The sequence below is a fragment of the Rhinolophus ferrumequinum genome, chromosome 10 (assembly GCF_004115265.2).
Source record: "Rhinolophus ferrumequinum isolate MPI-CBG mRhiFer1 chromosome 10, mRhiFer1_v1.p, whole genome shotgun sequence".
NCBI classification, from domain to species: Eukaryota; Metazoa; Chordata; class Mammalia; order Chiroptera; family Rhinolophidae; genus Rhinolophus; species Rhinolophus ferrumequinum.
The window spans coordinates 89,675,605-89,702,494 of NC_046293.1; the positions used below are offsets into that span (position 1 = coordinate 89,675,605).

Consider the following 26,890-nt stretch of genomic DNA (forward strand, 5'->3'; position numbering starts at 1 on the left):
TTCTACACCTGCTTTTCAGGGAATTGATTTAAGTTTGGGGCATTTGATTTGATGTGGTTTCTCATATTGAATGAAACAATGTAAGCTTTTTTATCTGCTTAGAGTTTTAAACTGCATATTACATGTAGTTCTTTCATAGTGCTACTTTGTGATAATGTAGAGTGACTTATTTTGAACTGAATGCAGTTGAGACAATTCGAGTTCTTGAAAGACAAGTTCGTTATACTTCTTGAGATGGTCATATCATACTTTCAGAACCAGGAGTCCTAAAACTTAAAAACCTCAGAAAGTCCAGTGTCTTTCTCCAACTCCTTGTGTTTTAAAGCCTTAGAACTTGATTTTTAACTTTTGGGGATGTGACAAAACAAATTCAAATGTTTTTTACTGAGGATTAAAAAGTTTTTTTGGTCATGTTTGTGGTATTTGTCAGATTTTTAAAAAGTCAAATTTATTGAGGTACAGTTTACACGCAGTAAAGTTCACCCGCTTTTAGATGTACAGTTGTATGAATTTTGGCAAACTGTGGAAGGGTTTTTAATGGCTGAATTGGACTGGATTATCTGGTGGAAAGGCCTAAAGAAGCAGCTCAGCAAATAACACTTGGCATCTTTTTATCACCTGGGGAGGTCAGGAAGATTCCCATTGGGTATTTTCCCATGGGTACAAGAGACCAGCAGTGTGATAGACGTTCGCTGCCTTTTCCTCCAGCTCTACTTCACGTGATGGTAAGATTTGCCTGGTTTTTCCCTCAGGAAAGTTGGTCAATGGAGTGGGGCAGTGAGTTAGAACAGGTTCCATGTGATTTTACTTAAGAGTTGGCCTTCTTTATGCTATGAAAAAAATAGTGTAAATGATACAAAGTGTTGCCTGTCTTTATATCTTTAAGATAATCTTTAAAAAATAAACTGCTGTTTGATTTGAAATGTTTCTTTGTGATCGTAGCAGTTACGATTTTATGAACATGAAGGCTTGAGAATGCCTGTCTTACCAATCTAGGTGGTGTTCCTCGTCAGTTATCAGCTGTACCATTCTTTAAAAGAGCTGTGTCAGTACAATGGCTGGGAACTTTCCCCATTTTATCAGTTACATAGATTTTTCAGTTATCAGTTTTGTTTTGACATTTTTCTATTCAGATATGTTTTAAGTATTTGGGAAGAATTCCAATTTCAATCAATTGTTTTATTGCTTCTGGTGAGTAGCAAGGCTTCATTTTGTCCATTTCTTTACTGTTTCTTAATATTTTCAACATTGATGTAAAATAAAGTACAAGGTACTATCAGTGTTGAAACTTCTTGTTTTGGCATTTAAGTGCTGTCATGTATTTGAGAACAGCTTACGGGTCAGGCAAACAGGGTTTTAAAGAGCATTGACTTGGGTGTTAGGCAGACTAGGTTGATTAGGTGGATTAGATTGCCACCTATTAATATAGTTAACTCAGGCAAGGTATTTATAACCTCGGGGTGTTTTGTAGTTTCTAAAATGGAGGAAGTAATCGTTATCTATCTCCCAGGATTGTTGTAAGAATTAAAGTGATAGTCCACAGGAAATGTTCTTTGTAATATACGCTCAGTGCGTATTAGCTGTTCTCCTCCTTGTTCCTCATCCTCATCCAGCGAAGGTTTTTGAGCTCCTACTTTGCATTCTAAACCATGCTTGGTGTTGTGGACAAAAACATTGATTCTAAAGAGGGCTTCCTGACCCTAAGAACACGCACAGTTCAGGAAGGAAAGACAGGCATGTAAACAGATAAATGCAATGAATTCTGGCAGGTAGTATAATAGAAACATTAATACATGAGAAGAAAGGAGTTAGTGTCAGGAGCCTGGGGAGGTCAGGGAAATTAATTTCTGCCCCTGAACTTATTGAAGTGTGAGTAGAAATTCCTCATTCATTTTTTTGGCAAATATTTACTGAATACATCTATTGTGTGCCAGTTGCTATTTTAGGTGCTAGGAATATAGGAGTAAAGAAGACAGAAGGTGATGTCTCTTTTCTCAGGAGGACTTGAGCTATTAGAAGATTGGTAGTGCAGTTTGTTGAAATAGGTCAGACCGGAGGGGAGAGCCGGTTTGGTGGGATAATCATGAGTTCTAATTGTTAAGTTTGAGGTACTAGGTAGACATCCATGTAGATAAGAGATCTTATTCTTGGTGAGGAGTTATAGCAGTATCCTGGAGTTCAGTGAGAGGTTCGAGCCAGCGGTAAATATTTGGGAATCATTGATATGTATCCTCTAGATTTGGTAATAAGGAGTTCGTCGGTGTGACCTTGTCAGCTGTGGTCTCATGGGAATAGAAGCTAGATTGTGGAGAGGAATGAGATGGGAGATGGAATGAGAATGTGAGGTTTGGGAGTGGAGATGGCAACTACAGACTCCTCTTTGAGAAATTTTCTTGTGAAAAGGAAGCAGAAAAGTGGTTATATTTACAAGTAAGGCCTAGATTTGAGTCTTGGTTTTACACTTGCTTGGATGCAGTTATTTGAATGCATTCTAAAAGTTAAGTATAAGACATATATATATGTGTGTGTGTATATATATATATATATATATATATATATATAAATAACAGAGTTGACAATTTGCACATTTCACAACACAAATGAAAATTGCTTTTCTGTCCCACCACCCCCCTCACAAATGATTCTTTTCTTTTTGGTAGGAAGGGGCAGCGACTCTTCCCTGTCATACAAAACTCCCAGAGTCGCAGCGCCATGCTTTCCTGGTGAAGTAGAACAAGTAATATAAAACTGATAGAAAGAGGCTCCCCTGTCTTGATCTGTCTGCTCCAGTCGTTCCCAGCTGAGTGGGTACCATTATGGGATGGGGGAGATCTTAATCATTGGGGGCCCCGGGATCATTGGTATGTGGCCTTCCATAGGTGGCCTCATTCCAGGAGCAGCATCCCAGGAGGAGGAGGGCCCTTCATTGGTATCATGGGAGGGCCCCCCATATAGGGTGCTGGCATCATACCAGGGCAAGGAGGACCCAGGAGGCTGGGGGGAGGTGGGATCATTGCCCCTGCACGAGGAGGAGCAGAGAATGGAGTAGGAGGTGTCTTTCCTTGTTGAAATACTACGGTTCTGTCCATCAGGCTCTGATGCATCTGCCCTTGCATCCGTTTCTGATAGTAGTCTTTCACATTCTCTTGGTGTTTCCTACCACTGCTGTGTGCCCTTTTCACAGATGGAGAGTCACGAGTGAGATGCGTGCATGTTGCTTTGCAGGCTCTTGGCCACTTCCAGGTTAAGGTATTTTATGTAATCTACGTGGTCCTCTCTAAAGCATTGAGGTAAATATTTTTCCTCTTGTGACATGAGAGAGCTTAGTCTAGGTAAGTTAAATGACAGAACAAGAATTTACATCGCAGTGGAACCTGTAGACTCATTTACTTTATACTACATACAAGGTACTGTTCGTTATACCAAAATTTCCCTTGAATTTTTATGAACTTCGTCAAGTCAGGTCCCATCTACTTTAGAGTTTTTGAAAGAATTACAAGAGGAGAGATATGAAAATTCTTTATAAGCTGTATATTGTCATTGTCATAGATTCCTTGGTAGAATCTTTACTTTTCTTAATTTCCTCTTTTGTAAAATGAGAAACTTCAATAGGTAAACAGAATAAAAATCATGTAGTTAATTATTTAAAACAAAAAAGCTAACTCATCATAGTTAATAAAAATTATACAAATAAAAATTAAGAAATTTGGGAGAAACTTTACTATAGATGCCTAAATTAATAGTGTGTTAGTCTTACATTTTACATGTATATTTTGCATCATGTATCACATGGTAATAATTGTAAAGTAATTATTTTAAAAATTTAGTAATATTGTATCTAATTCTGAACTTTTTACTCTAGTTAGGATAGAAAAGAATTTGGTAGACTCTAGTAAAGCCCCCAGGAAATGAGCAGAAATTAGAAAATGGATCCTTTATGGAAACGTTAAATGAGTAAGAATTATTTAATCTGGATGAGTCGAACCTTGAATTAATAGTGGTTTGCAGCATATCAGTAGATATCACCATTTCTGTAGAGAACTGAACGAAACGATGATGTCCTTTGAAGGAGTCACAGTGATTTCTAGACTTGAAGGGCTATTAAACATTTGAAGAAGCCCATGTAGGAGATCGCCCTCCCTGGAGACTTTTCAGAATGTTTTGAATGACTGCATGATTTACATTTGGTAAGAGAAAGAATTGAACCCACTACATATTTTGAAATCATTATGCATTGGATTCAGTTTTTCATATTACTTAATGAAAGAAGACTAAATATTGGTTGTGTAGATTTTGTTATTTCCATACTTTTCCTGCTCATTATATGATTATGAGCTAAGGCTTCAGCCATTTATTTTAAAAGTTAAATTTATACTTTGCAAATTCTTTCTTATAATGTGGGTGCCTCCTTTCTTCCAAACCAAAACCAAAGGGAAATGCAGAAATTTAGGATGTCATGACATTAAGCTGACGTTTTAAAATATCTGTTTGTCATTAGTCTTTTTTTGTGATCAGAAGCTTTGGAATCTTCAGATGTGACTACTGCTATTTGAACTGTCCAGGGCTCAGTGTGTGGGTAGGCTTTCTCACTAGTGATTCCATTCTACAAGACATGATTTTAATTAATTCTTGGTCCTTTATTAGCTTATTTAGTCCTCACAATCACAAATGAAGTAGAGATTATTAACTCTTTTACAAATTAAGAAGCCATCTGCCATGAAGTTGTTAAAAATTAGGACATTAAGTTTTAAAATTCTAAGGGCCGGCGGTGTCATGTCCCTTCCTATTGATTGGCACACGGTAAGTGGGGTGTAGTAGTCTAAGTCTAGTGACATCACTTTCTAGTTCTATTAGGTTGGTGCAAAAGTAATTGCGGTTTAAAAGGTTAAAAATTGCAAAAACTGCAATTACTTTTGCACCAACTTAATATAATTAGATTATTCAGCGGCAGATGACAGGCTACGAAATATGTCCAATGGTTTTGTTGGCTTCCACTAAGGCAAAAGTAGCTAATTTCAAGGTGACTTGAAAGTTGTGTACTGAAGTTATTCCAGTATAGTCTATCAGCCCACACTGAAGTATGCGTTTGAAGTTGGTGCATGGTTAATGAGATTTCTGGTATTAAGTTCATGCTTTTCCTTGATTGGAAACCTGAGTGGTACAAACGAAATGTTCTACACGAAGGTATCGGTATATTGTGTTTCTTATTACCTCTTACTTCAGACTTCAATGTGAAGTAAAATACGGTGGATACAGATCTGAACTACTAATAATAGAATGGGAATATTTTTAGGATGGAATATTTTATTTCGACAATGGGACCAGCAAGAATATTAAAGATACCTGAATTTCTTTTGAATACTACGTAGCTACCTTTTTCCTTTTTAATCACTAAAAGAAGTACTAGATGTGTTACCCTGACTGGCTTCAGTCTTTAGAGAACCTAGCTAGAAGATTCCTATCACATGAACTGGCAAGGAAACAGGTTTGGCCTCTTAAAGTCAACACTTAAAAAAACCAACACAGTGATGGGGGAGGGGTCCTCTGGGTTCTAGAATGTTGTTTCTTGCTGGTTACACATCATTTATACTTTGAATTTCATGCACTTTTTATGCTTTTCTGAATGTATTTTTTACATCAACATAAAGTTCACTGGATAAAGAGGCAAATAGTACTATAGTCAATTTTCCTGAAATGTAACCTTGATTATCTGACCTCACAGTTCTTAAAACTTTAACTTGCTGTCTTTTTTCTTTATCAGCTGTGGGCCCAGCATGTGTTTTGAAATACATTTCTATCTCCATTATACACTCAATTTTAATGTTAATTTGATGTTTCAAAATAATTTTTTCTTTTTATTTATTCCCCAAATAAGAATCAATGAATTGAGTTCTTCTTTGCTGATATTAATCATGTATTAATAAAATTATAGAAGTGCATAGGTTAAGAGCACCAGGAGTGAGACTTACTGGATTCAAATTCTTGCTCTCCAATTACTAGTTGGTGTTAGTTACTCAAACTGTGTCTTGCTTTACTTTCTCATCTATAAAATGGGGATTCTGATAGTGCCCATTTCATAGGGTTTTAAATGAGTTAATTCTTGTATATTATTTAAAAGACACAGTGCCTGGCATATAGTAAGCACTAAATATGTTGTAGCTGCTATTACTATTTTTTTTTTTTTTAAAGATTTTATTGGGGGAAGGGGAACAGGACTTTATTGGGGAACAGTGTGTACTTCCAGGACTTTTTTCCAAATTAAGTTGTGTCCTTTCAGTCTTAGTTGTGGAGGGCGCAGCTCAGCTCCAGGTCCAGTTACTTTGCTAGTTGCAGGGGGTGCAGCCCACCATCCTTTGTGGGAGTCGAACCGGCAACTTGTGGTTGAGGGGACAGGCTCCAACCAACTGAGCCATCCAGGAGCTCAGTGGCAGCCCAGCTCAAGGTGCCGTGTTCAATTTTAGTTGCAGGGGGCGGAGCCCACCATCTCTTGCGGGACTCGAGGAATCGAACCTGCAACCTTGTGGTTGAGAGCCCACTGGCCCATGTGGGAATCGAACCGGCAGCTTTCGGAGTTAGGAGCACGGAGCTCTAACCGCCTGAGCCACCAGGCCAGCCTGCTATTGCTGTTTTTTTATGGTAATATACATATCATGAAGTTTATCATTTTTGACCTTTTTTAAGTTTACAATTTCAGTAGCATTAAGTGCATTCATAATGTTATATAACCATCACTGATATCTATTCTAAAACTTTTCCGTCACCTAAAACAAAAACTCTAACCATTAGCAATAACTCCCAATTACTCCCTGTTCCCAGCTCTGTTAATCTCTGTTCTCCGTGTTGTAGCAAGAATCTGAACTTCGTTCCCTTTTATAGCTGAATGATATACTCCGTTGTATGTTTTTTTTTTTTTTAATATATTTTTTATTGGGGAAGGGGAATAGGACTTTATTGGGGAACACTGTATTTCCAGGACTTTTTTTTTCCCAAGTCAGGTTGTTGTCCTTTCAGTCTTAGTTGTGGAGAGTGCCGTTCAGCTTTAAGTTGTTGTCCTTTCAGTCTTAGTTGCGGAGGGCGCAGCTCAGCTCCAGGTCCAGTTGCTGGGGAAGCAGCCTACCATCCCTTAAGGGAGTCGAACTGGCAACCCTGTGGTTGAGAGGACGCGCTCCAACCAACTGAGCCATCCGAGAGCTCAGCGGCAGCTCAGCTCAAGGTGCCGTGTTCAATCTTAGTTGCAGGGGGCGGAGCCCACCATCCCTTGAGGGAGTCGAGGAATCGAACTTTTGAGAGCCCACTGGCCCATGTGGGAATCGAACCGGCGTTAGGAGTTAGGAATCGGTGTTAGGAGCATAGAGCTCTAACCGCCTGAGCCACCGGGCCAGCCCTCCATTGTATGTTTATACCACATTTTGTTTATCTGTTCATCGTCCATGGATGCTTGTGCTGTTTGGCTTTTGGGAATATTGGTGTGCAAGTGTCGGAGTCCCTGCTGTCAGTTAATTTGGGTACATACCTACTTAAGAGAGAAAATGCCTAGTCATGGTAATTCTATGTTGAACTCTTTGAGGAACCTGTGGTAGCACTACTGTTGTTTTTATCATCATCATTGTCATCATTTGGTGAAATGTGTTAATGAGCTTTTTTTGAAATTAGTTTTAGTACCCAAGTGCTGTTAGCATTGTGATGTGTATATGTTTTATTGGGAAACAATGTGCATGATTTTCTATTCGTTGCATTGAAATTTTTGGTGTGGAGTATTATGTATAAAACTGGAGCTGGATTTGTATGCTCTTTTTTCCTTTTAATTAAACTTTTCATTTTGAGATAGTTGTAGGTTCACATGTAATTCTAAGCAATAATGCACAGATCCTTCATAGCCCTTGCTTAGTTTCTCCCAATTATAAAGTCTTGTAAGACTGTGTATACATAGTCTTATAATATTGCAACCATGATATTGATACTGATGAAGTCAAGATATATAACACTTCTATCATCCCCAAGATCTTTTATGGTGCTGTGTTACAGCCGTACCCACTTCCTTCCCACTCCCATACCTTCCTTTAATCTGTTCCCTATTTCCATCTTTTTATCATTTCAAGAATGTTATACAGTCATGGACTCATATAGCATGACATTTTTTTGAATGGAATTACATAGTATGAAAGTTTGGGATTGCCCCCCCAATTTAAAAAATTATGAAATACACACAACATAAAATTTACTGCTGACCATTTTTAAGTGTAAAGCTGTGTTGAACATTCATGTTGTGCAATCATCACCACTATTCATCTATAGAATTGGTTCATCTTGCAGAGGGGAAACTCTGTACCCATTAAACAGGAACTCCCCATTCCCTTCTATCCCCAGCCCCAACGACCACCATTCTACTTTATTTCTGTAAGAGTTTGACTACTTTAAGTACCTCATATAAGTGGAATCATACAGTATTTTTGCATTGTGAGACTGGCTTATTTCACTTAGCATAATGTCCTTGAGGTTCATCCAGGTTATAGCTTGTATCAGAATTTCCTTCGTTTTTGAGGCTGAATAATATTGTTATACAGACTACATTTGATTTAACTATTCATCCATTGATAGACACTTGGGTTGCTTTCATGTTTTAGCAATTGTGAATAATGCTGTTATGAACGGGAGCATATAAATGTCTCAAGGCACTGCTTTCAGTTCTTTTGAGTGTATACCCAGAAGTGGAATTCCTGGATCATATAGTAATTCTATTTTTAATTTTTTTGAGGAACCACCATACTGTTTTCCATAGCTTTGCCTACTTTTAAAATTGAGGGCAACATAAAAATTAAAATCACAAAATATGTGAAGTAATGCACTGTAATAATTTATGTTGGCAAAAAGCCCAGTTTACCTATGATTAAGTATGATATAAGTAATTTTAATTCCTTTTCCTTCCTTTTCCCCCCTAGAAAATGGGACATTTAATCATTCATTCAGGAAATCTTTATTGGATAGTACGTGTACTGTGTGTCTCTTATAATTTGGGTTTCAGCAGTGAACAAAACAGAAGTCCTTTCTCTTATGGAACAAACTATTGATTTTTTAAAAATACCTTTTCTGGAATAGACGTAGATTTTCAGACCAGAAGTGTGAAACAAGTTAGCAATTTCTTCAGATAGAGAAAATTGCTTTTGAGGTACCATTTAAACAACCTTAATGCTTTTAAGCAACATGATAAGTTTGACTTATTCAGTAGTTGGCCCTCTGATTTTACAGGTTCTACACCTGGGGATTCAACAAATGGCAGATTAAAAAAAAGGTTACCTTGTTTCTGACATGTACTGTGTAGTTAGGCGTAATATAGTGGTTGTGTCTGGACTGGACATGTACAGATTTTTTTTCTGTTACTCTCTAAACAGTACAGTTTAAGAACTATTTACATAGCATTTGCGTTGTATTAGGAACTTTAGTAATCCAGAGATGATGTAAAGTGTATGGGAGGATGTGTGTAGATTATATACAAATACTCTTTCATTTTATATTTACATAAGGGACTTGAGTATCCATGATATTAGTATCTGCAGGGGTCCTGGAATCAATCCCGCATGGATACCGAGGGATGACTGCGTTATTTGAAGGGAAAGTGAAGTCTAAGGAAGTGAGAATTTTACATTTCCCATTAGGAAGGCAGTCTGGGGCTGGTACATTTGACTGGGAGTCAGGAGATCTAGGGGTCCAGTCCTGACGTCACCACTTAGTATTTGACAGACTCCTGGATTCCTCACTTTGATCCTTGCCCTCTCCACTCCTTTATATATACCTTTGTAAAAAAAGGATTTTGTCCACTGTTGTTGTTAGTAACTATGCTAGTATCGCCTTTATGCTAGTAATACCCAGTTCTAGTTTCAAGTTCATTCTCTTCTGAATTCCAGATTTGGGTTTCCTGGTGTCAGCTGAACATTTCTGTCACTTCAAATTCCATTTCCAAAAACAAATTCAGTATCGTTCACCGTGAATTTGCTTCTCTCCTTTAACATCCCTTCATCTTTTCCAGATAGTTTGTTGTTAGTATAAAGAAACTCAACTGATTTTTGTGTGGTTTTGTATCTTGCAAATTTATTAAGTTTGTTTGTTTTAACAGTTTTTTGGTGGAGTCTTTTGGGTTTTCTACATATAAGACCATGTCATCTGCAATTAGAAAGTTTTACTTATTTTCCGATTTGGATGCCTTTTATTTCTTTTTCTTGCTTAAGTGCTCTAGCTAGGGCTTCCAGTTCTATGTAAGTGGTGAGAATGGGCAGCCTTGTTTAGTTCCCTATCTTAGAGGCAAAGCTTTAAGCTTTTTACCATTGAGTATGATGTTAGCTGCGGGCTTGTCATGCATGGCTTTATTAAATTGAGGTACATTTCTTCTGTACCTAATATGTTTTTGTTATGAAAGGTTATTGAATTTTATCATATTCTTTCTCTGCATCTCTTGAGATGATCTTACAATCATATGAATGATGATCGCATTGATTCTGTTAATGTGGTATATCACATTTATGGATTTGCATATGTTGAGCCATTCCAGGGATAACTCCAACTCATCATAGTATGTGATTCCTTTAATGTGCCCTTGAATTAGGTTTGCTAGTGTTCTGTTGAGGATTTTTGCATCTGTGTTTGTTAGGGATATTAGTCTGTAATTTTCTTTTCTTGTAGTGCCCATGCCTGGCTTTGGTATTAGGGTAGTGCCTTGTAAAATGAATTTGAAAATGTTCCATCTTCAGTTTTTTGGGGGGAAGTTTGTGAAGAATTGGTATTCTTTCTTGAACGTTTGGTAGAATTTACTGGTGAAGCCCTTTGGTTGTGGGTTTTCTTTGTTGGAAGATGTTTGATTACTGTTACAATCCCCTTACTTGTTATTAGTCTGTTCAGATTTTCTGTATCTTTATTATTTAGTCTTCCTTTTATTTTTGGTAGGTTGTATGATTCTGAGAATTTATCCATTTCTTTTAGGTTATCCAATTTGTTGATATATAATTGTTTATGTTATGAACAATTTTATGATCCTTTTTATTTCTGTGGTATCAGTGTTGTTGCTTTCAAGGTTCGCTCTTTGTCTTTTGAAAGTTTATAGTGTATGGCAGTGAGGTCTTTGAATTCATCTTACATGTAGTTGGTTGAGCTTCTTGCGTGTTTATAGCCACGTCTTTAATTAAATTTGGTAAGTTTTCAACCGTTATTACTTCACATATTCTCTTTGTTCCCCTTTCTCTCCCTTCTCTTTTTGAGACCCCTACGATGCATGTTTTAGTCCACTTAATGGTGTTCTATAGGTCCCTTAGGCTCTGTTTGCCTCTTTCTGTTTCTCAGCCTCAATAATTTCCATTTCCTATCATTAAGTTCACTGATACTTTCTTCTCTCTGCTCAAATCTTACTTTGAATCTCTCTAGTGCATTTAGTGAATTTTTTATTTCAGTTATTGTATATTCCATCTCCTGAATTTCTTTTAAGATTTTCTGTCTCTTTATTGATATTTCCATTTTTGTTCACATACTGTTTTCTTCACTTTCTTCACATCTTCCTTTATTTTTTTGAGCATCTTTAAGACAGTTGTTTTAAAGTCTTAGACTAACGTATGTGCCATTCAGAGCTTTTCACAAGTTTCTGTTGATTTACTTTTTTTGTCTTTTGAATGGGCCATAGTTTCCTGTTTCTTTGCATACCTTGTGATGTTTTTGAACACTGGACATTTGAATATAATAACTCTGGAAATCAGATTCTCGCTTTTCCCCAGGGTTTGTGGTTTATTTTGTTACTTTTTAAAAACTGTTGCACACTGTCTCTGGTGAGGATCAGCCTGAGGTACAAACTTAATGTCTTCTTATAAATTTTGCGAGCCTCTTTGGGCCTCCAGTGTCACTTTCTGATTTTACCCATATATGCAGTTATTTTGAATGTCCTATTCTTTATATGCAGTTATTTTGAATGTCCTATTCTTTAATGCCTGACTTCTAAATGGGGAAAAGTAAAAAATGAAAGGCACGTTTTTTGGAAGTCACCTCATTTGGAGGGGGAGGGTCTTGTAACAGTGAGGGGAGGTGTAACAATAATGGCTGTCCTACTGTTTGCACCTCAGGGATCAGAAGCAGCAGCCAGAGCACAGATCCCCATTACCTGGAGGACAGGGTTATTTTACCTACCCTAGGTCCTGTAAGCTGTGTGAAAGTGGCTCCAGGAACAGATGCAGAGCTGTCTTCCAGGGGCCGGAGCTGGGGAATGGATAGCTGCCCCTGTGCTAAGTGCTGCAATTGACCAAATTTAACAATTTCCGGTCCAAGACTTCTCCTGGAAGTGGCAAGCCTTCAGCGGACTCCAGAGTTCCAAAATTGTTACATCAGACAGATTCTGTCAGTGCCCTTACTGGTTGTTAGGTGGGAAAACAGATTCCTGGTGTGTCCTACTCTGCCATCTTCCTAGAATTCTCTAGCGTGTCTTTTAAGACAGGTCTGTCAGTAACAACTTTATTCATTCTTCCCCTTCCCCCAATTTGAGAAAGTTTTTATTTCACTGTTTTTGAAAGATAGCTTTTCTGGATTATAAGATGCTTTGTTAACAGTTTTTGTGTTTTTTTTTTCTCTTTGAGTATGTTATCTGACTACTTCCTTACTGGCTCATCGTTTCTGCTCAGAAGTCAACTGTTAATTTTACTGGTTCCCTTATATTATATAAATAACTAGTCTTTTTTTCTTGCTGCTTTTAGGATTTTTCCATGGTGTTTCACTTAGGCTTTTTAAGATGAGGTGTTTGTGGATGTCTTTGGTTTTATTCTAGTTGTATTGATTGAATTTTCTGGATGTATAGTTTATTGTTTTCAATAATTTTGCAGTTTTCTGCCATTATTTCTTTGAATATTTTTTCTACTCTTTCCTTTTGGTGCTTTCATCATGCAGATGTTGGTGTGCTTAATGGTTTCCCCATAGCTCTGAGGGTCTCATCATTTTAATCTATTCTTTTTTCTTTGCCTTTGGTTTGCGTAATCTCATTAATCTGTCCCCACGTTTGCTTATTCTTTCTTTTGCATTTTACTCTTGACCTCTTCTACTGATTTTAAAATTTGGTTATTTTACTTTTCAACCCCATAATTTCCATTTGGTTGCTTTTTCTAATTTCTTTGTTGATAATTGTCTGTCTGATGTGACATTGTTAATCATACTTCCCATCACTGCTGTAATCATGGTTTCCTTTAGTTGTGAACAACTTTATAATCTGCTTTAAAATCCTTTTTTGATAAATACAATACCTGGTGTGTCTTAGAGGCATTTTATGTTGCTTGTTTTTCCCTCACATGTAGTGACAAATTTTTTTTCTTGTGATGAGAACTTTTAAGGTTTATTCTCTTAGCAACTTTCACATATATGATACAATATTGACTGTAGTCACCATGCTGTATGTTGTGTCCCCAGGACTATTTATTTTGTAGCTGGAACTGTGTACCTTTGACTGTCTTTGTTGCTTGCCCCGCCCCCACCCCTCATGGATATACTTTGCTGTTTCTGTGCATGCCTCCTAAGTTTTTCTTGGCTATTGGACATTTTAGGTAATACATTGTAGTAACTCTGTAGACTGGCACCCCTCCTCCAGGGCGTGTTATTGCTATTTGTTAATTTGTTTAGTGACTGACTGGATTGTTGTAGTAAAGTCTGTTTCCCCTCTAGGGTAGTATCCACTTTCTGATATTGTTCCTCTGGGAGGTACAGTTTTGGATATGCCCTTAGTCACTGTGGGATGGTAATGTTTTTGGCTGGGCTTTCTTGCTCTGTTTTCCCTGCCCACACCCAGCTGGTAACTCCAATAATTGCCAGCTGATTGGGCAATTATTTTAGTTTAAGAAATCTCTGGGCTATAAATTGTTCTCTAGACTAATACCACCGAATTCTGGCTACTTTGAAGGGATAGTTTCTGAGGTTAGTGTTTAATTTTTGTTGTGACACCAGGAGGGCTCCTATCAGCCATTTTATTTCCTGGTACTTTTCTGCAAACTAACCTGCTGAAAGTTTAGCTTGTATCTTGGTTCTCTCCCAATTGCCTTTCACCGCAGCATCCACTGTTCTTTAGGCTTGAGTTTATTCACCCTGTGTTGCAAATAAAGTCAAGTCCTTTGGGAAGAGATTGGATGCCACAGCCCCCACCCCCCCTTCTTCCCCTAGGCAAAAATCTGTGAACCAGGGCTCTAGAGATGAGGGGATGGGGACAGTGACAAGTTTCTTTGAGTGACAGCCCCACTCAAGGAGATGAGTGCTTGGTGAGGTACTGGGCGGTGGCCTCTGGTCCTCTGCTTGCTTCTCCCGATAATAGAACCACCAGCTCATGAACGGGGCCAGGAATGATCAGCACCTGGAATTCTCAGCTCACTGGTCAGGGAGGCGCCTCCGTTCCACAAGTGGGGCTGATAGGAAGAAGGGAGCCCCTACTTCTAAACTGCTCATCTGGGACTTAGCCTTAGCAGAACGGGAAGTCCTGACATACTGTTCCTGTAGGGAAGGGATGCCTCCATCTGAGTGCTTGGGTCAGGGAGCCCCGTTTCTGGCTGCCAGGGTCTGGTGTGGAGTCCTGAGCCTTGGAGCTGGGAGGGCGCTGGGAGCAAGAGACACATCTCGTTCTAATACCACACACTCTTGCTTTTCTTACTGAATTTTCATAGATACTCTTGAATGTTTGTTCACCTTTAAGACTGCTTCCAGAGACTTTTTTTTTTTTAATTTATTGGGGTGACAATTGTTAGTAAAATTACATAGATTTCAAGTGTACAGAGACTTTTAAATAATTAAAAAAATAGTTTTCATCAATTTCACTGAGGGAGCTGGTCAGCAGGCTCCTCACACTGTCAGAGCAGAAGTCATTCTCCTGTTAATTGGTTTTTATTTTAGCTGTTCTGAGTAGGTTTGTAGTGATAGCTCATTGTGATTTTAATTTGCATTTCCCTAACTGCAAATGATGTTGAACCTATTTTCTTGTGATTATTTGCCATCTGTATATCCTCTAGTCTGTTCACATCGTTTGTTCATTTTCTAATTGGAGTATTAGTTTTTTTACGATTGAATTTTGAGAGTTTTTTTTTTGAGAGTTCTTTATATAGTTTAGATAATAGTCTCTTTTGTTGGGTGTGTGATTTACAGAAATTTTCTCTGTCTGCAACTTGTCTTTTTAACTTCTTAGAGTGTTTCACAGTAAAGTTAATTTTGATGAAGTCCAATTTATCATTTTCCCTGTGTGGAACATGCTTTTGGTGTAAAGTGTCAGTACTCTTTGCGGAGCTTTAGATCCTGAAGATTTTCTCCTATGTTTTTAATAAAAGTTTTATAGTTTCGCATTTTACATTCAAGTCCATGATCCATTTTGAGTTAATTTTCGTATAGGGCGTGGGGTTCAGGTTGTGGTGGTGGTGGTGGTGGTAGTTGTGGTTTTTTTTCTTTTTCTTCCTCTACATGCTATGGATGTTCAGTTGTTCCAGCCCCATTTGCTTCTTTTTTTCATGTTTATAAAGTAAGGGCTGGGCATATTTGTGTGTGTTGTTTGGTTCTGTCTTCTGTTCTGTCAATCTGTGTGTCTTTTCCTCTGCTAATACCACATTGTCTTGACTACTGTAGTTATGTAACAGGCCTTCATGTTAGATGGAGGGATTCTTTCCACTTCATCATTTTCCAAGATTGTTTTAGCTCTTCTGGGCCTGGGCCTCCCATATAAATGTTAGAATAAGCTTGTCTTTATCTACAAAAATCCTTGCTAATGTCTTGGAATTGCTTTAAACCTATAGAATAATTTGGGAAGAATTGACATCTTTATTATATTAAGTCTTTCAGTCCATGAATATATGTTGCTATTTGTTTAGATCTTTGATTTCTTTCATTAGCATTTTGTAATTTTCAGCAAACAGATTCTATACATATTTTAAGTATATACTTAATTATTTAAATTTCTTTGGAGTGATTGTAAATGGTATTGTTTTAAATTTGTTTCCACATGTTTATTGTTAGTATATAGAAATGTGAGTGATATTCAAGTGTTCGTGTTCTGTTGACCTTGCTGAACTCACTTAATAGTCATAGGAGTTTTTATAGATCATTTTAAGGTTTGTCTTGAAGTGTTTCATCTTTCCCCCCCCTATTGTGAAGTATTAGTTTCTTCCATAAAAAACAAATATTGTGGGCTTTTTGGATGAAGGCTGTTGATATTCATATATTAATTTTATACCCAATCACTTTGATGAATTTTCCTGTTATAATGTTTTTTTTCCAGTTGATTCTTTTGGATTTTATAGCTACAGTGTCATATAATCTGTAAATATTACAGTTTTATGCTCCTCATTTTTTCCTCTTGTTTAATTATTTAAAACCTCCAAGACAGAGTTAAATAATGGTGATAAAGGACATCCTTACCTTACTGATACCTTTACCTTGGACTCTTAGAATTGATTGCTCTGGATTTCAGTGCATTGCATCCTAGTAGGAATTCATTTTATCATTAGAGAGAATGCAGATAAACTAAAATATATAGTAAATTACAGTTCTCCCCTGTGTTCTGGGATTGGGGTGTTTTTTTTGTTAAATCTTTGGGAAACTGAGGGTTGACAAATGCTTTTCCCTTAAACAAGTCTGTTGTTGAAACTAAAATACATTGATAGGCCTTCCTACTTTTGTATATGTAAAATGGTGAATATAATTCAGTTTGTTTGATTGAAGATTTTACAGTGCTTTGTTTTTGTTCATTCTTCTTTTATTGTACTTGTAAATTTAGAAAACGTTGATAGGACTGTACGAGTATGTTGATCACAGTCCTTTCCTGGAAATTCATTTTTTAAATTTCTTTTTATCTTAAGGAAAACCTTTTATAAATTCTTTGGCAAAATTTAATTTCTTGTCATTTGCTTTTTGTTTCTAACGGAGCGTTCCATTTGCATTCTCCTAAGTGAGCAACACGCCTCCACACACAGCTCCTGCTTATGAGAAAGTTCAATGTGGTCCTATTTCAAGGCTAATTTGCAGAAAGCTTTATTTTATTTGCTACTTTGGAGATTCTGATTCTCTAGTTTACTTGCCATGTAAATCAAATGGCTTTAGGGTTTTCCACGTAAAGAAACGTCCAAACCTGTAGAGAATTTTTATGAATTTATTTAAGCAAAACTGGTGACAGTTGCAGGGAAGCAAGATCTCAGATACTCCAGAAAATGACAGGTTTTTTTATACCTTTAGAATTAAGGAGGAAACTGAAAAATAAAGATTACGTGAAGGTGGGAGAAAGCAAGCTACAGGATAGTTAACAAGATTACCTGCTCTTTGAGAGGTCTGGAAAAGAGAATTACTTCTGGCATTTCAAAGGTGTGTTAACCAGGGGTGGCCAGTTAGCTCAGTTAGAGCGTGGTGTTGATAACACCAAGGTTGATGGTTCGATCCCTGCATGGGCCACTGTGAGCTCTGCCCTCCTTAAAAATAAATAAATAAATAAATAAAAATACTATCTTGTGTTAACCTGGATGCACAGAAACAATGGACAGGGCTGCCTGAGGCAAGTATAAACTTCTTACTGCAGGAGTTACATGCCTGTGGCGTGACTCCCCACCATGGCCTGCCCAGATAGGAATTTATGATCATATTATCCTGTGAAGTTACTTTCCATCACTAGACTTGTCAGTTTTATTACAGCACCCCTTTTGGGTCCACAGGTTCAAGTTTGTTTTTTTCCCCCCTAGTCTTAATTTTTTTAAGTAGAAAGCATGTGAACTTCACGAGGGCCAGAAAGATCTGGGTATAAATCCCAGCCTGCTCCTCTTTATAGACTAATAGCTTTGAATAAGTTACCTAATCTTTGAGCCTCACTTTCTACATCTGTAAAATGGGGAGTAAAATACCTCAGAAAGCTATATGTAAGGATTATGTGAGATCCCACGTGTAAATTCTGTGGTATAGAATTTAACTTTGTAGAGCCACAATAAATGTTAGCACCCTCTTCGCTGAAACAAAACGAAATGGTGTGTGCGAAATAGCTTTGTGAGCTGTGAGTAGATGGGTAGATAACATTAGCATTGTTTCCTCTTTCAGAATTGGGTATTAATAGCATAGTTTATAATCTCAGTATTATAATACGTTTTCTCAGGCCTTTATGTGATATGCACGTGCCAGATTTGGTAATCTTTAAAGTTTTGTATTTGTTTTTGCTCCAAAAATGTTTGAAAACCGTTAGTGAAATCCTGCAGCAAACTCACATGATTTATGAAACTAAGACTCATTCTTAGTTTAATTAGAATTCTTGGGCTAATTAATTCTTAGTGTTGTGTGCCCATATATGTGAACACTAAATACACCTTTTATCTTCTTTTATGGTATCCAGGCCCTCCCACTTTGCCCTGCTCTTTTCCCCTAGTAAGAACTTTGAATCTCATGGGATTTATGAGCATAACATGTACCCTGGCTTCTTCCTGTTTTAGTATTTCTAGTTGGATTGCCTGTGATAATCACCTTATTTGGGTATGGAACTAAATGTCTAAAATAAGCTTTTGTGCTGAGTTACAAGATAGAAGATCAAGGACTTGAAATATTGAACTTCTAGGGAACTTACTGCCGTCCAGTTTAGAGAGAGAGATGATTTGTGAAAGTGTTTTTACCACTTAAGAACATTTGAATATCTATCAAATATTAAATATTTACGTGCATAGCACCTTTCTGGGGACACACAGGGATGTAAAATTATGCTCTGGTCCTGAGTTTCTATTGAAATGTCAGACATTAAACAGTTTAAATGCAAAACATTACCAATAATACAGGCTATATAAATCAGAGATTTTGTCCTATTTATTTCATGCAAAGTATGGTGAATTTTGGTTTCTTCACCTGTGAAGTAGAAATGAAAATACCCTATAGGGTCATTATGATGTTTAAATGAGATTGGATATGTAAAACCCAGCTATAATGCATAAAATTCACCTATATTCTTTCTGCAGTTAGGTATGTTTATAATTGAAAAAGCACTATGTGATATATGGCAAAAATATGCAGGTAGAACAAAATGAAAAGTAAATTTTCTCACTGCAGACCCTAGGTTTATTTCCTATACATTTTTCTACCAAGAGCACAATTACGAATATTTTCAAATAATTATTCTGTGTACATATACGATTATATATCTATGTAATATAGTATATATACTATATAATATATACATGTTGTCTTAACCCTGCCCTTTTCATTTAAAAATAGATTTGACAATCTTTTCTGTCAGCAAATAGAGGGTTTTTTATACATCATTATTTTGTTATTAATGAGTGCCGAGTATTTTATTATTTGAGTGTATAATAGTGTAAACTGTGTCTCCCCCCAGCACTTGTTTAATGTGTTTATTTAAAATATGTTAATTTAAAACCTTTGTCTTCTTAGGGTCAACTGTCTCCTGAAAGCCCATCCTTCCAGAAAGAAGGGACAGAAAGACAGACCTCTCTGTAAGAAAGGCTTGTGTATCCCATGAATGAGACAGCGGAAAACCGCCTGGAGTGGAGCAGGACTCCAGAGCCCGACATACGGCTCAGAAAAGGACACCAACTTGATGGCACCAAGACGGGTGACAATGACAACCACCAAGGAGACTTGGTGCCCATTTTAGAGGCGTCGGTTCTCTCTTCCCATCATAGAAAAGTAAGTTGAAGTGGCAGGATGGTAAACAAAAATTTAAAACAAAAATTTCTGAGACTGTGGCTGGAGAGAGGGTGGGGTTTTGAAAAGGAACCTTGAGCACGTTTGTAGTTTTTGTTTAGGATCATTTGAAGTCTCATATTCTTAAGTCAGCTAGGTATTATTTGATTTCCTAGTTAGGCCTTTTCTGTTGACACTTAAAATCATACCTAATGTGCTTTATCTTGTTGAGCCAGGAAATGGGTTCTGTAGCACTTTAGTGACGACATTGAAACCAAAGGGCAGCCGAGTCTGGAGCTCACGCTCCCAGCGCTGCTCCACACAGGAGGTGGGCTGCGGGGTAAGCGTTACGGTCGGGAAACAGACGGTAGATTTTAAACTCTCCTTTCACATCCCAGAGAAAAGAGCAGCTTTTAAGTTATTCACAACTGTACCTAGAGAGAGCAAAGGTATAAATACCTGTGAACAACACCTGAAAGTCATTGGTGTAGATATTTTGCTATGTGCTTTGGAACCTTGAAATTACTTAGCATGTGTTCAACGTTGTGGCTCTAGTACAGTGTTTCCCGCACTGTAGGTTGTCCCCATTAGTGGTTTGTGAAATTATCTTTGGTACTATAAGCAGTGTTTAAAAAATTAAACAGTAGAAAGAATAAAGATTATCGAGCTAAATGCATATAATAATATACATTTAAATAAATTATGTTATCTGATGAAATTGTTTAGTTTCATACAGGTTGTACAGAGGGTACCACTGTATACACATTTTAAGAAAGGAAAACTGTATTAAAATTGTAATAATATATACCGATAACAAAAGATGAATACAAGTCACGTTTGACTTCTGCAATTATAAGAGGGGCTCAAAGTGATGACCATCAGCGTCCAGACACTTCTGATGACGGCAAACTACTGCTTGAGCAACGTTGACCAAAGTGTCCATTTGTATACATGTTTTTGGCACCCCCGGGGTATTTGAGCTATGCTTTGGAAGTATGATTGACACAGTTTGCTGATGGGTTGGATGTGATGGTTAAGGGAGTAAGAAGGGAGAAGAATGACTCTGAGGTATGATGTGAGTAGTTGGATTGATGGAGGGATGGTACTGTGTTTTGAGATGGGAAATACCAGAGAGAATGAATTGGAAGATGAAGCAGGTTTAGCTTAGCTGGGGGGATCAAGAGTTTGCTTTGGGCCATGTTAAATATGAAATACCTGTGAGACAGCTGAGTGGGTATGTCAGGAAGGTAGTTGGGTGTAAGTGTGGGATTCCAGAGAGGTCTGTGCTGGAGATAATCACTTAGAAAGTAGCCTCAATATAGATGATATTTAAAACTATTGAAATGGTTAAGAGGGGAAGATGGAAGAGAGACAGATAGGAGAAGGGCCCTAGGACCCTGTCTGAAGAACACCAACCAGCAGCATTCACTGGGCATTTCAAGGAGAGAAAGCAAGTAGAGGAAGCTAAGAAAGAGAAGCCTGTGAGATAGGAGGAAATGTAATATCACAAAAAGCAAGAAGTATTTCAAGAAGGAGGGGAGGGGGCTGTAGTGTGTGTCTAGTGTTGCTAAAAGGTCAAGGAGGAAAAGGAGAGAAGAGTGACCATTGGTTCTGGCAACATGGTGGTCACTGGTGAACTTAGCGAGACCTATTTTGGTAGAGAGGTGGAAACAGAAGCCACTGGAGTAGCTCACGTTGTGAATACCAGGTGCAAGTATTCATGGCTGTGTAGGAAGCACTTCCTTCTCTGTCATGGAAAAGCTGTTTCAGACGAGTGAACGGTTTCCAAGTGTGTTTCCAATGTGCTGAAATTCTTAGAACTTTCTGGTTTCCATGCAGAATCATAACAATTAGAATTGCATAAAACCTTCAATGTTTTGCTCATTCCTTCTTAAATGAGGACATTTTGTAGTCTACTGATGGCAAATGTATAGATGTAAGTATTTATTTTGGGGGTATTTTTGGATTACAAGCGGAATACTTGCTAAGACTAAAAGTGGAGGGCGTCGAGGCTGACTAAGTCTAGATTTGTGGACAGTCTTTCCTGGATTTTGGGGGCTTGTGTTTGGAATCCATGCTATGCTTGCTTTTCCTGGTGTTTTAAATATCAAAATGTTAATTATGAATTATAAAACAAATATCTTCAGTGCACATGTTCTGGTAACTTTTGATCTCTAAAAATGTTCATAATATGCATATTAAATAATATTAAAATTAAAAAGCAGAAGATAAAATTGTACTTATATAATTTATAGATGTATAAACTGAAATTTAGAGTTATGTAATAGTTAAATGTTAGTGTACCAGAAAAGCTCTAGTCGTGTTAGTTAACCTTGGCTGCAGGAATGACTGTGCCAAAAGCCCAGTGACTCACAGTAGACGTTACGTGAGGGCTGTAGGTCAGATGTGGTTGTTCTCAGTGGCTGTTCTGTTGCAAATCAGCTCCACATGTCCTCTCGTTCTGGGACCCGTGCTGAAGGAGGCTGCCAGGGATGTGTTCTCATGGAAGATTGCAAAAGCCCCAGAGAACCCAAGCCACATCACACATTTGCATTTAAAGTTTTTGCTCATATGTGGTGTATGTTACACCTGCTTACCTTCCATTGGGCAAAGTAGTCAAGTGGCCGGGTCCAAAGACACCAACCAGGAGGGGGATTGTGTTGCTCTGTGAGTAAATAATTGAGAATGTTAATAATATATAATTAGCAACAATTTCTAAAGGAAAAAAAGCATTCCCTACCCCAGGATCTTTACACAGGTTATTGTACTTCATGTAATAAATTCTCGGTGCTGAGTTTAATGCTGGAAAAATTTTCTCCTTACTCCACAGAATAGTGGACCAGGTTAGAATCCAGCTTATTTTATTTGTCTAGCTCCTAACTATGACTTTGCAAAACTTTTTGGTGCATCAATTTCTCTGAAAAAGAGTTACAATAACATTGTGTATATTATACCTCTTATATGCATACTATATGAGTAATGTGAGAATTTATGTGAAAATTCTTTTGGTGTATAGATTTGATGTTTGCTTTTCTGTTCCTGTCCGTTGCCTTGAATTCCAATAATGAGCATTGGTTAGAAAAACACACTTAACAGTGTAAATATCCAGAGGTTTCCTCAGGTGTTATAAATTAGTGTGTGCAGTTGAACTGACTATCTGTATTATGTTTTATAGATGAGAAAACTGAGGCAGAAAGCCTAAATGACGTAGAGCCTACTAGTAAGCGGAGTAACTGAGATTCAGGTTTTAAGACTATAATTTTTTTGTTATTTTCAACATTTTCCCGTGGTTTACAATTTGGGGCAATTTTGACCCTCAGGAAATATTTTGCAGTGTCTGGAGACATTTTTGATTGTTGTATCTGGGGGAGTTGTGCTGCTAGCATCTAGTGGGTAGAGAGAGGCCAGGGGTGCTGCTAAACATCCTACAGTACACAGACAGCCCCCCCACAATAAAGGATTATCTAGCTGAAGGGGTCAGTAGTGCCAAGGGTGAGAAACCTGAATATTCTAACTACCTCAGTAGCATATTGTCACAGTAGTGTGTCTAGAACCATTATACTCTTTAGTAATAAAAGTACTGTAGCAATGTATTTTTTTCAGATTTCCAGGGCTATCATTTTGTAAATCTCCCAAGAGATTATGTCAAATCGTAATCCATGTAAATGACCCATCTTAAGTTGTACAGTATACAGCCTGAAAGTTGGAACCCAGTGGCCCTGTTACCTGCTCTAGGCCAGGTGCCTTTCCAAGTGCTAGGAATATGGTGGTGAATAAGGCAGCCATGCTGCTTGCCTGCACAGTGCGACAGCGGAAGGGAAGACACAGGCAGTAAACCCCAGAAACACACAAGTGAGTAAGATAATTACAGACAGTGGTAAGCTGGGGGGGAGAAAGTATGCTAAGGAATTGGGTAGTTAGTGAAATGCTTTAAACATTTTTTATTTTGTGTTAAGACTTAATTTTTTAGAGCAGTTTTGGGTTCATAGCAAAATTGAGGGGAAAGTGCAGCGGTTTCCCCCAGACCCCCTGCCCTTACACATGCACAGCCACCCCGATTGTCAGCATTCTCTACCAGAGTGGGGCGTTTGTTATTGTCACCCAAAGTCCATAGTTTACATTATAGTTCATCTTGATGGTTGCACATTCTATCTGTGGGTTTGGACAAATTTCAACTGTTGTGTATCCATCATTACGTTATTTTGCAGAGTAGTTCTAGTTCCACTGCCCTAAAAAATCCTGTACTCAGCCTATCCACCTCCCCTCCCCTGATTTTTTTTAGATACAGTGGTAAAGGAAAGTCTCTCTAAGGAGAGGCGTGTTTGAAGTAATCCCCGAATGATAAGAAACCAGCCATGTAAAGACCTAGGGGAAGAATGTTTCCACGTAGAGGAAACTAGCTTGTGCAGAGATCTGAAGGTTGGAATAAGCCTGTCTTTTTCTCCTCTTCCTCCTCCTTCCCCTCTTTTTTTATTTTTATTTTTAAAGGACTGAAAGAAGGCCAGTCCAATCACAGTACAAGTAACAAGAGGGAAGAGTGAAAGGGATGAGGTCAGTGGGCTAGGCGGAGAACAGATGCTATAGGTGTATAGAAGGGGTCTAGACTGTACGTTAATAAAATCCACCGGAAAGTGGGCAGCCTTCGTGGTGTTTAAACAGGAGGGAGAGAGTGGTGACTTTGAAAAGATCTCTCTGGATGTGGATAGCGTATTGTGAGAAGACAGAATGGAAGAAGGACAGGAGCCTGTTAGAATATTCTTGGAGAGAGATGATGTTGTATTGAAACAGAGTGGTAGTAGCAGCAGAGATGGAGAGAAGGGGATGGATTCTGGGTATGTTTTGGAGGGCAAGCCAGCGGTTCCCGATGGGTTAGCTGTGGTGTGGACAGGGAGGGAGAGGAATCAGGATGATTGCTGGGTATTGTAACTGAGCTAACACGGAGGTCGGTAAGGTACGAGTGAGGCGCAGGTTTGCGGGGAAATGAAGAGTTCTGTTTTAGAAGGAGACTTGAGGTTCTTGAGTCATCTTACAGGACATACCGAGTAGGCAGTAACTATGTCACTGTGTGTTTTTAATGTACCGTTTCTTAACTGTATTTAAAACTGATGTGCGTGCTTCTTGAATCTAAATAATTTTAATCTTGGAGGAGTTTCAAGCTAGCCAATTTGATTGAGATTAAAAATGGCAACAAAGTTCCGTTTATAACATTAGTTACTATGTTTTAGCCATGAGATAGTAACATGTTTTTAGAGTTCAGAATTTGCCCACCATTACCTATTATGTCAATCACATTAATTATTTGTTTCTTGTTATACTGTGTATTTTTGTTTACCATCTTCACTTGATAGAGGAGTGTTCTAAATATTTGTTTTTTTGTTTCTCTAACAAATAATCAAGTGAATGTGCTTTTCTTCATTCTTATCTGAATGAACTCGATGTATTGCTGTGAAAACCTATACTTGATTTTCCTTTAGTCTTAGAGCTAACCCAAAAGCCAACAGCCTGAACAAAAGAACCATTTCTTTCTTCTCATTGTTTTAACAGATTTTCTTTGAGGAATCAAGGCAAGATCTGATCCATACATTGTAGAATGTTAGAGCTGAAAAGGCGCTCCGACACCATCTTATTTATCTTCCTCAATTGACCAATGAGGAAATTGTGTTTTTGTTCCTAATGAAAAGTTGTGCTTTGTGTATTTATTTCTCTCTGGGGTGGAAGTTCTTTGCTGAAAAAGAGAAAGTGGTTTATGAAGAGATCCGTGTATCTGCCTGTACTACTACCTGTTTGGGAAGTGGTTTCCCCAAAGCACATTGGGTCATTTAAGCAATGAAAGCTTTTCTTCTGCTTCCTATGGTTCTTCCTTGGCCCGTCCTCTCTAGTCATTGCAACTTCTGTTCTACATTTAATCTATATACAGTACTGTCCCCTTGCTGCTGATATCAGGGTTTTTAGTGTAGAATAATCACGGGACCTAGAAAAGAAGGGGATAGAGTTAAAAAAAAAACTGCAATTTCGAGACCAAAGTTAAAGACATAGTATTAATATCATCAAGTGACTTGAAGAGTTCCATATACTGTTTTTTTGCTTGTTTTTAGAGAAAGGATTCATTTATTCTAATTTCCAGTTTTGAAGTGGAACTATCTGAACTGTTAGCAAATAGAGTGTATCCTTCTAAATAATTCTAGTAATGCCTTAAATTTGTATGTAGCACTTTCATAGACATTATCTCATTTGCTTCTCAAAACTGCACTCTGAAATAGGAAGAACAGATACCTCTTTTTGAAAGTGGATGAAAGTAGGATTTAGAAAGCTTAGAGTATTTGTGCAAGGTCACGTGGCTAAATGAGGCCATGTGCTAAATCTCCTGACTGCTCTTTCTGCCGAACAGAGCTGCCTCTGTGACACTTGGCACCAGACTGACTTCATGTTTCTCAATTCCAAACCCTGCCCCTGGGGGTTCATGTTGAGCCCAGAGGTTAGATTCAACCATTAGTACTTATTTTTCGGAGGAATTGTAGCACACCTCATTTTCTGTTAAGCCAGGTTTATTTTGCTTCTTAGATGCATTCTAACCTTCTAATGGATTTTTTGTTTATTTTGAAAGTAAATAAACCTAATGTAGCTTGGTGAAGTCCTTCACATTTCTAATGGTTTTGCATCATTTTCTTTGAGTATTTTCCCCCCTCTTTTTAAGATAGAGAACTGAACTAGGTTGCATAGGCTTTTAAAAAAATATGGTGGTTTCCTTAGGCTCCCTAGTTGCATTAAATGCCAGTTGTGCATGGGATAAAAGTGTAATAGGAAAGGCAACAGGGATGTCTTTTTAAAATTATAACAAATTAAGTGAAATTTTGCATTTGTAAAAATAAGGTTTAAAGGTAGTTAGTTACCAGCAGGTTCCTTTAAGTCAATGAATCTATTAGGAGTCTATTATCTGATCGCCTGTGGCCCTTTAAAGAAGATAAGTACAAATGTGAGAATTTCATTCCAGACCTCCTGAACCAGAATCTTTGGATCCTGGACATACGTATTTTTTTAAAGCTTCGCAAGATGAAGATGTTCACTCTTGTTTAATAACACGTGCCTACAGTAATTAGTTCTGTTTTATTTAAAATGGTTAATGTATTAAAAACTTCCCAGAAACATGCTTTACAAAGGACAAACCAGGGTTTTGGGTTCAGAGAGACCTGGATTTGAATCCCTGATCTCTCCTACGTCATTATTTCCCAGCTTTTTTGTGTGTGGGAGGGTC

At 37.8% G+C, this 26,890-nt stretch overlaps 1 protein-coding gene and 1 pseudogene across 2 annotated transcripts in view; one reads left to right on the forward strand and one right to left on the reverse strand.

Moving 5' to 3' along the window:
• ADIPOR2 (adiponectin receptor 2) overlaps positions 1-26,890 on the forward strand; it is a 66,002-nt gene that overhangs the window by 12,804 nt on the left and 26,308 nt on the right. For both annotated transcript variants that reach the window (XM_033116393.1, XM_033116394.1), the window contains exon 2: positions 19,387-19,641. In XM_033116393.1, coding sequence (XP_032972284.1) covers positions 19,471-19,641 — 171 coding nt within the window. In that variant the 5' untranslated portion in view covers positions 19,387-19,470. The remainder of the gene's footprint in view (positions 1-19,386; positions 19,642-26,890) is intronic.
• LOC117028874 (U1 small nuclear ribonucleoprotein C-like) lies at positions 2,684-3,470 on the reverse strand (annotated as a pseudogene).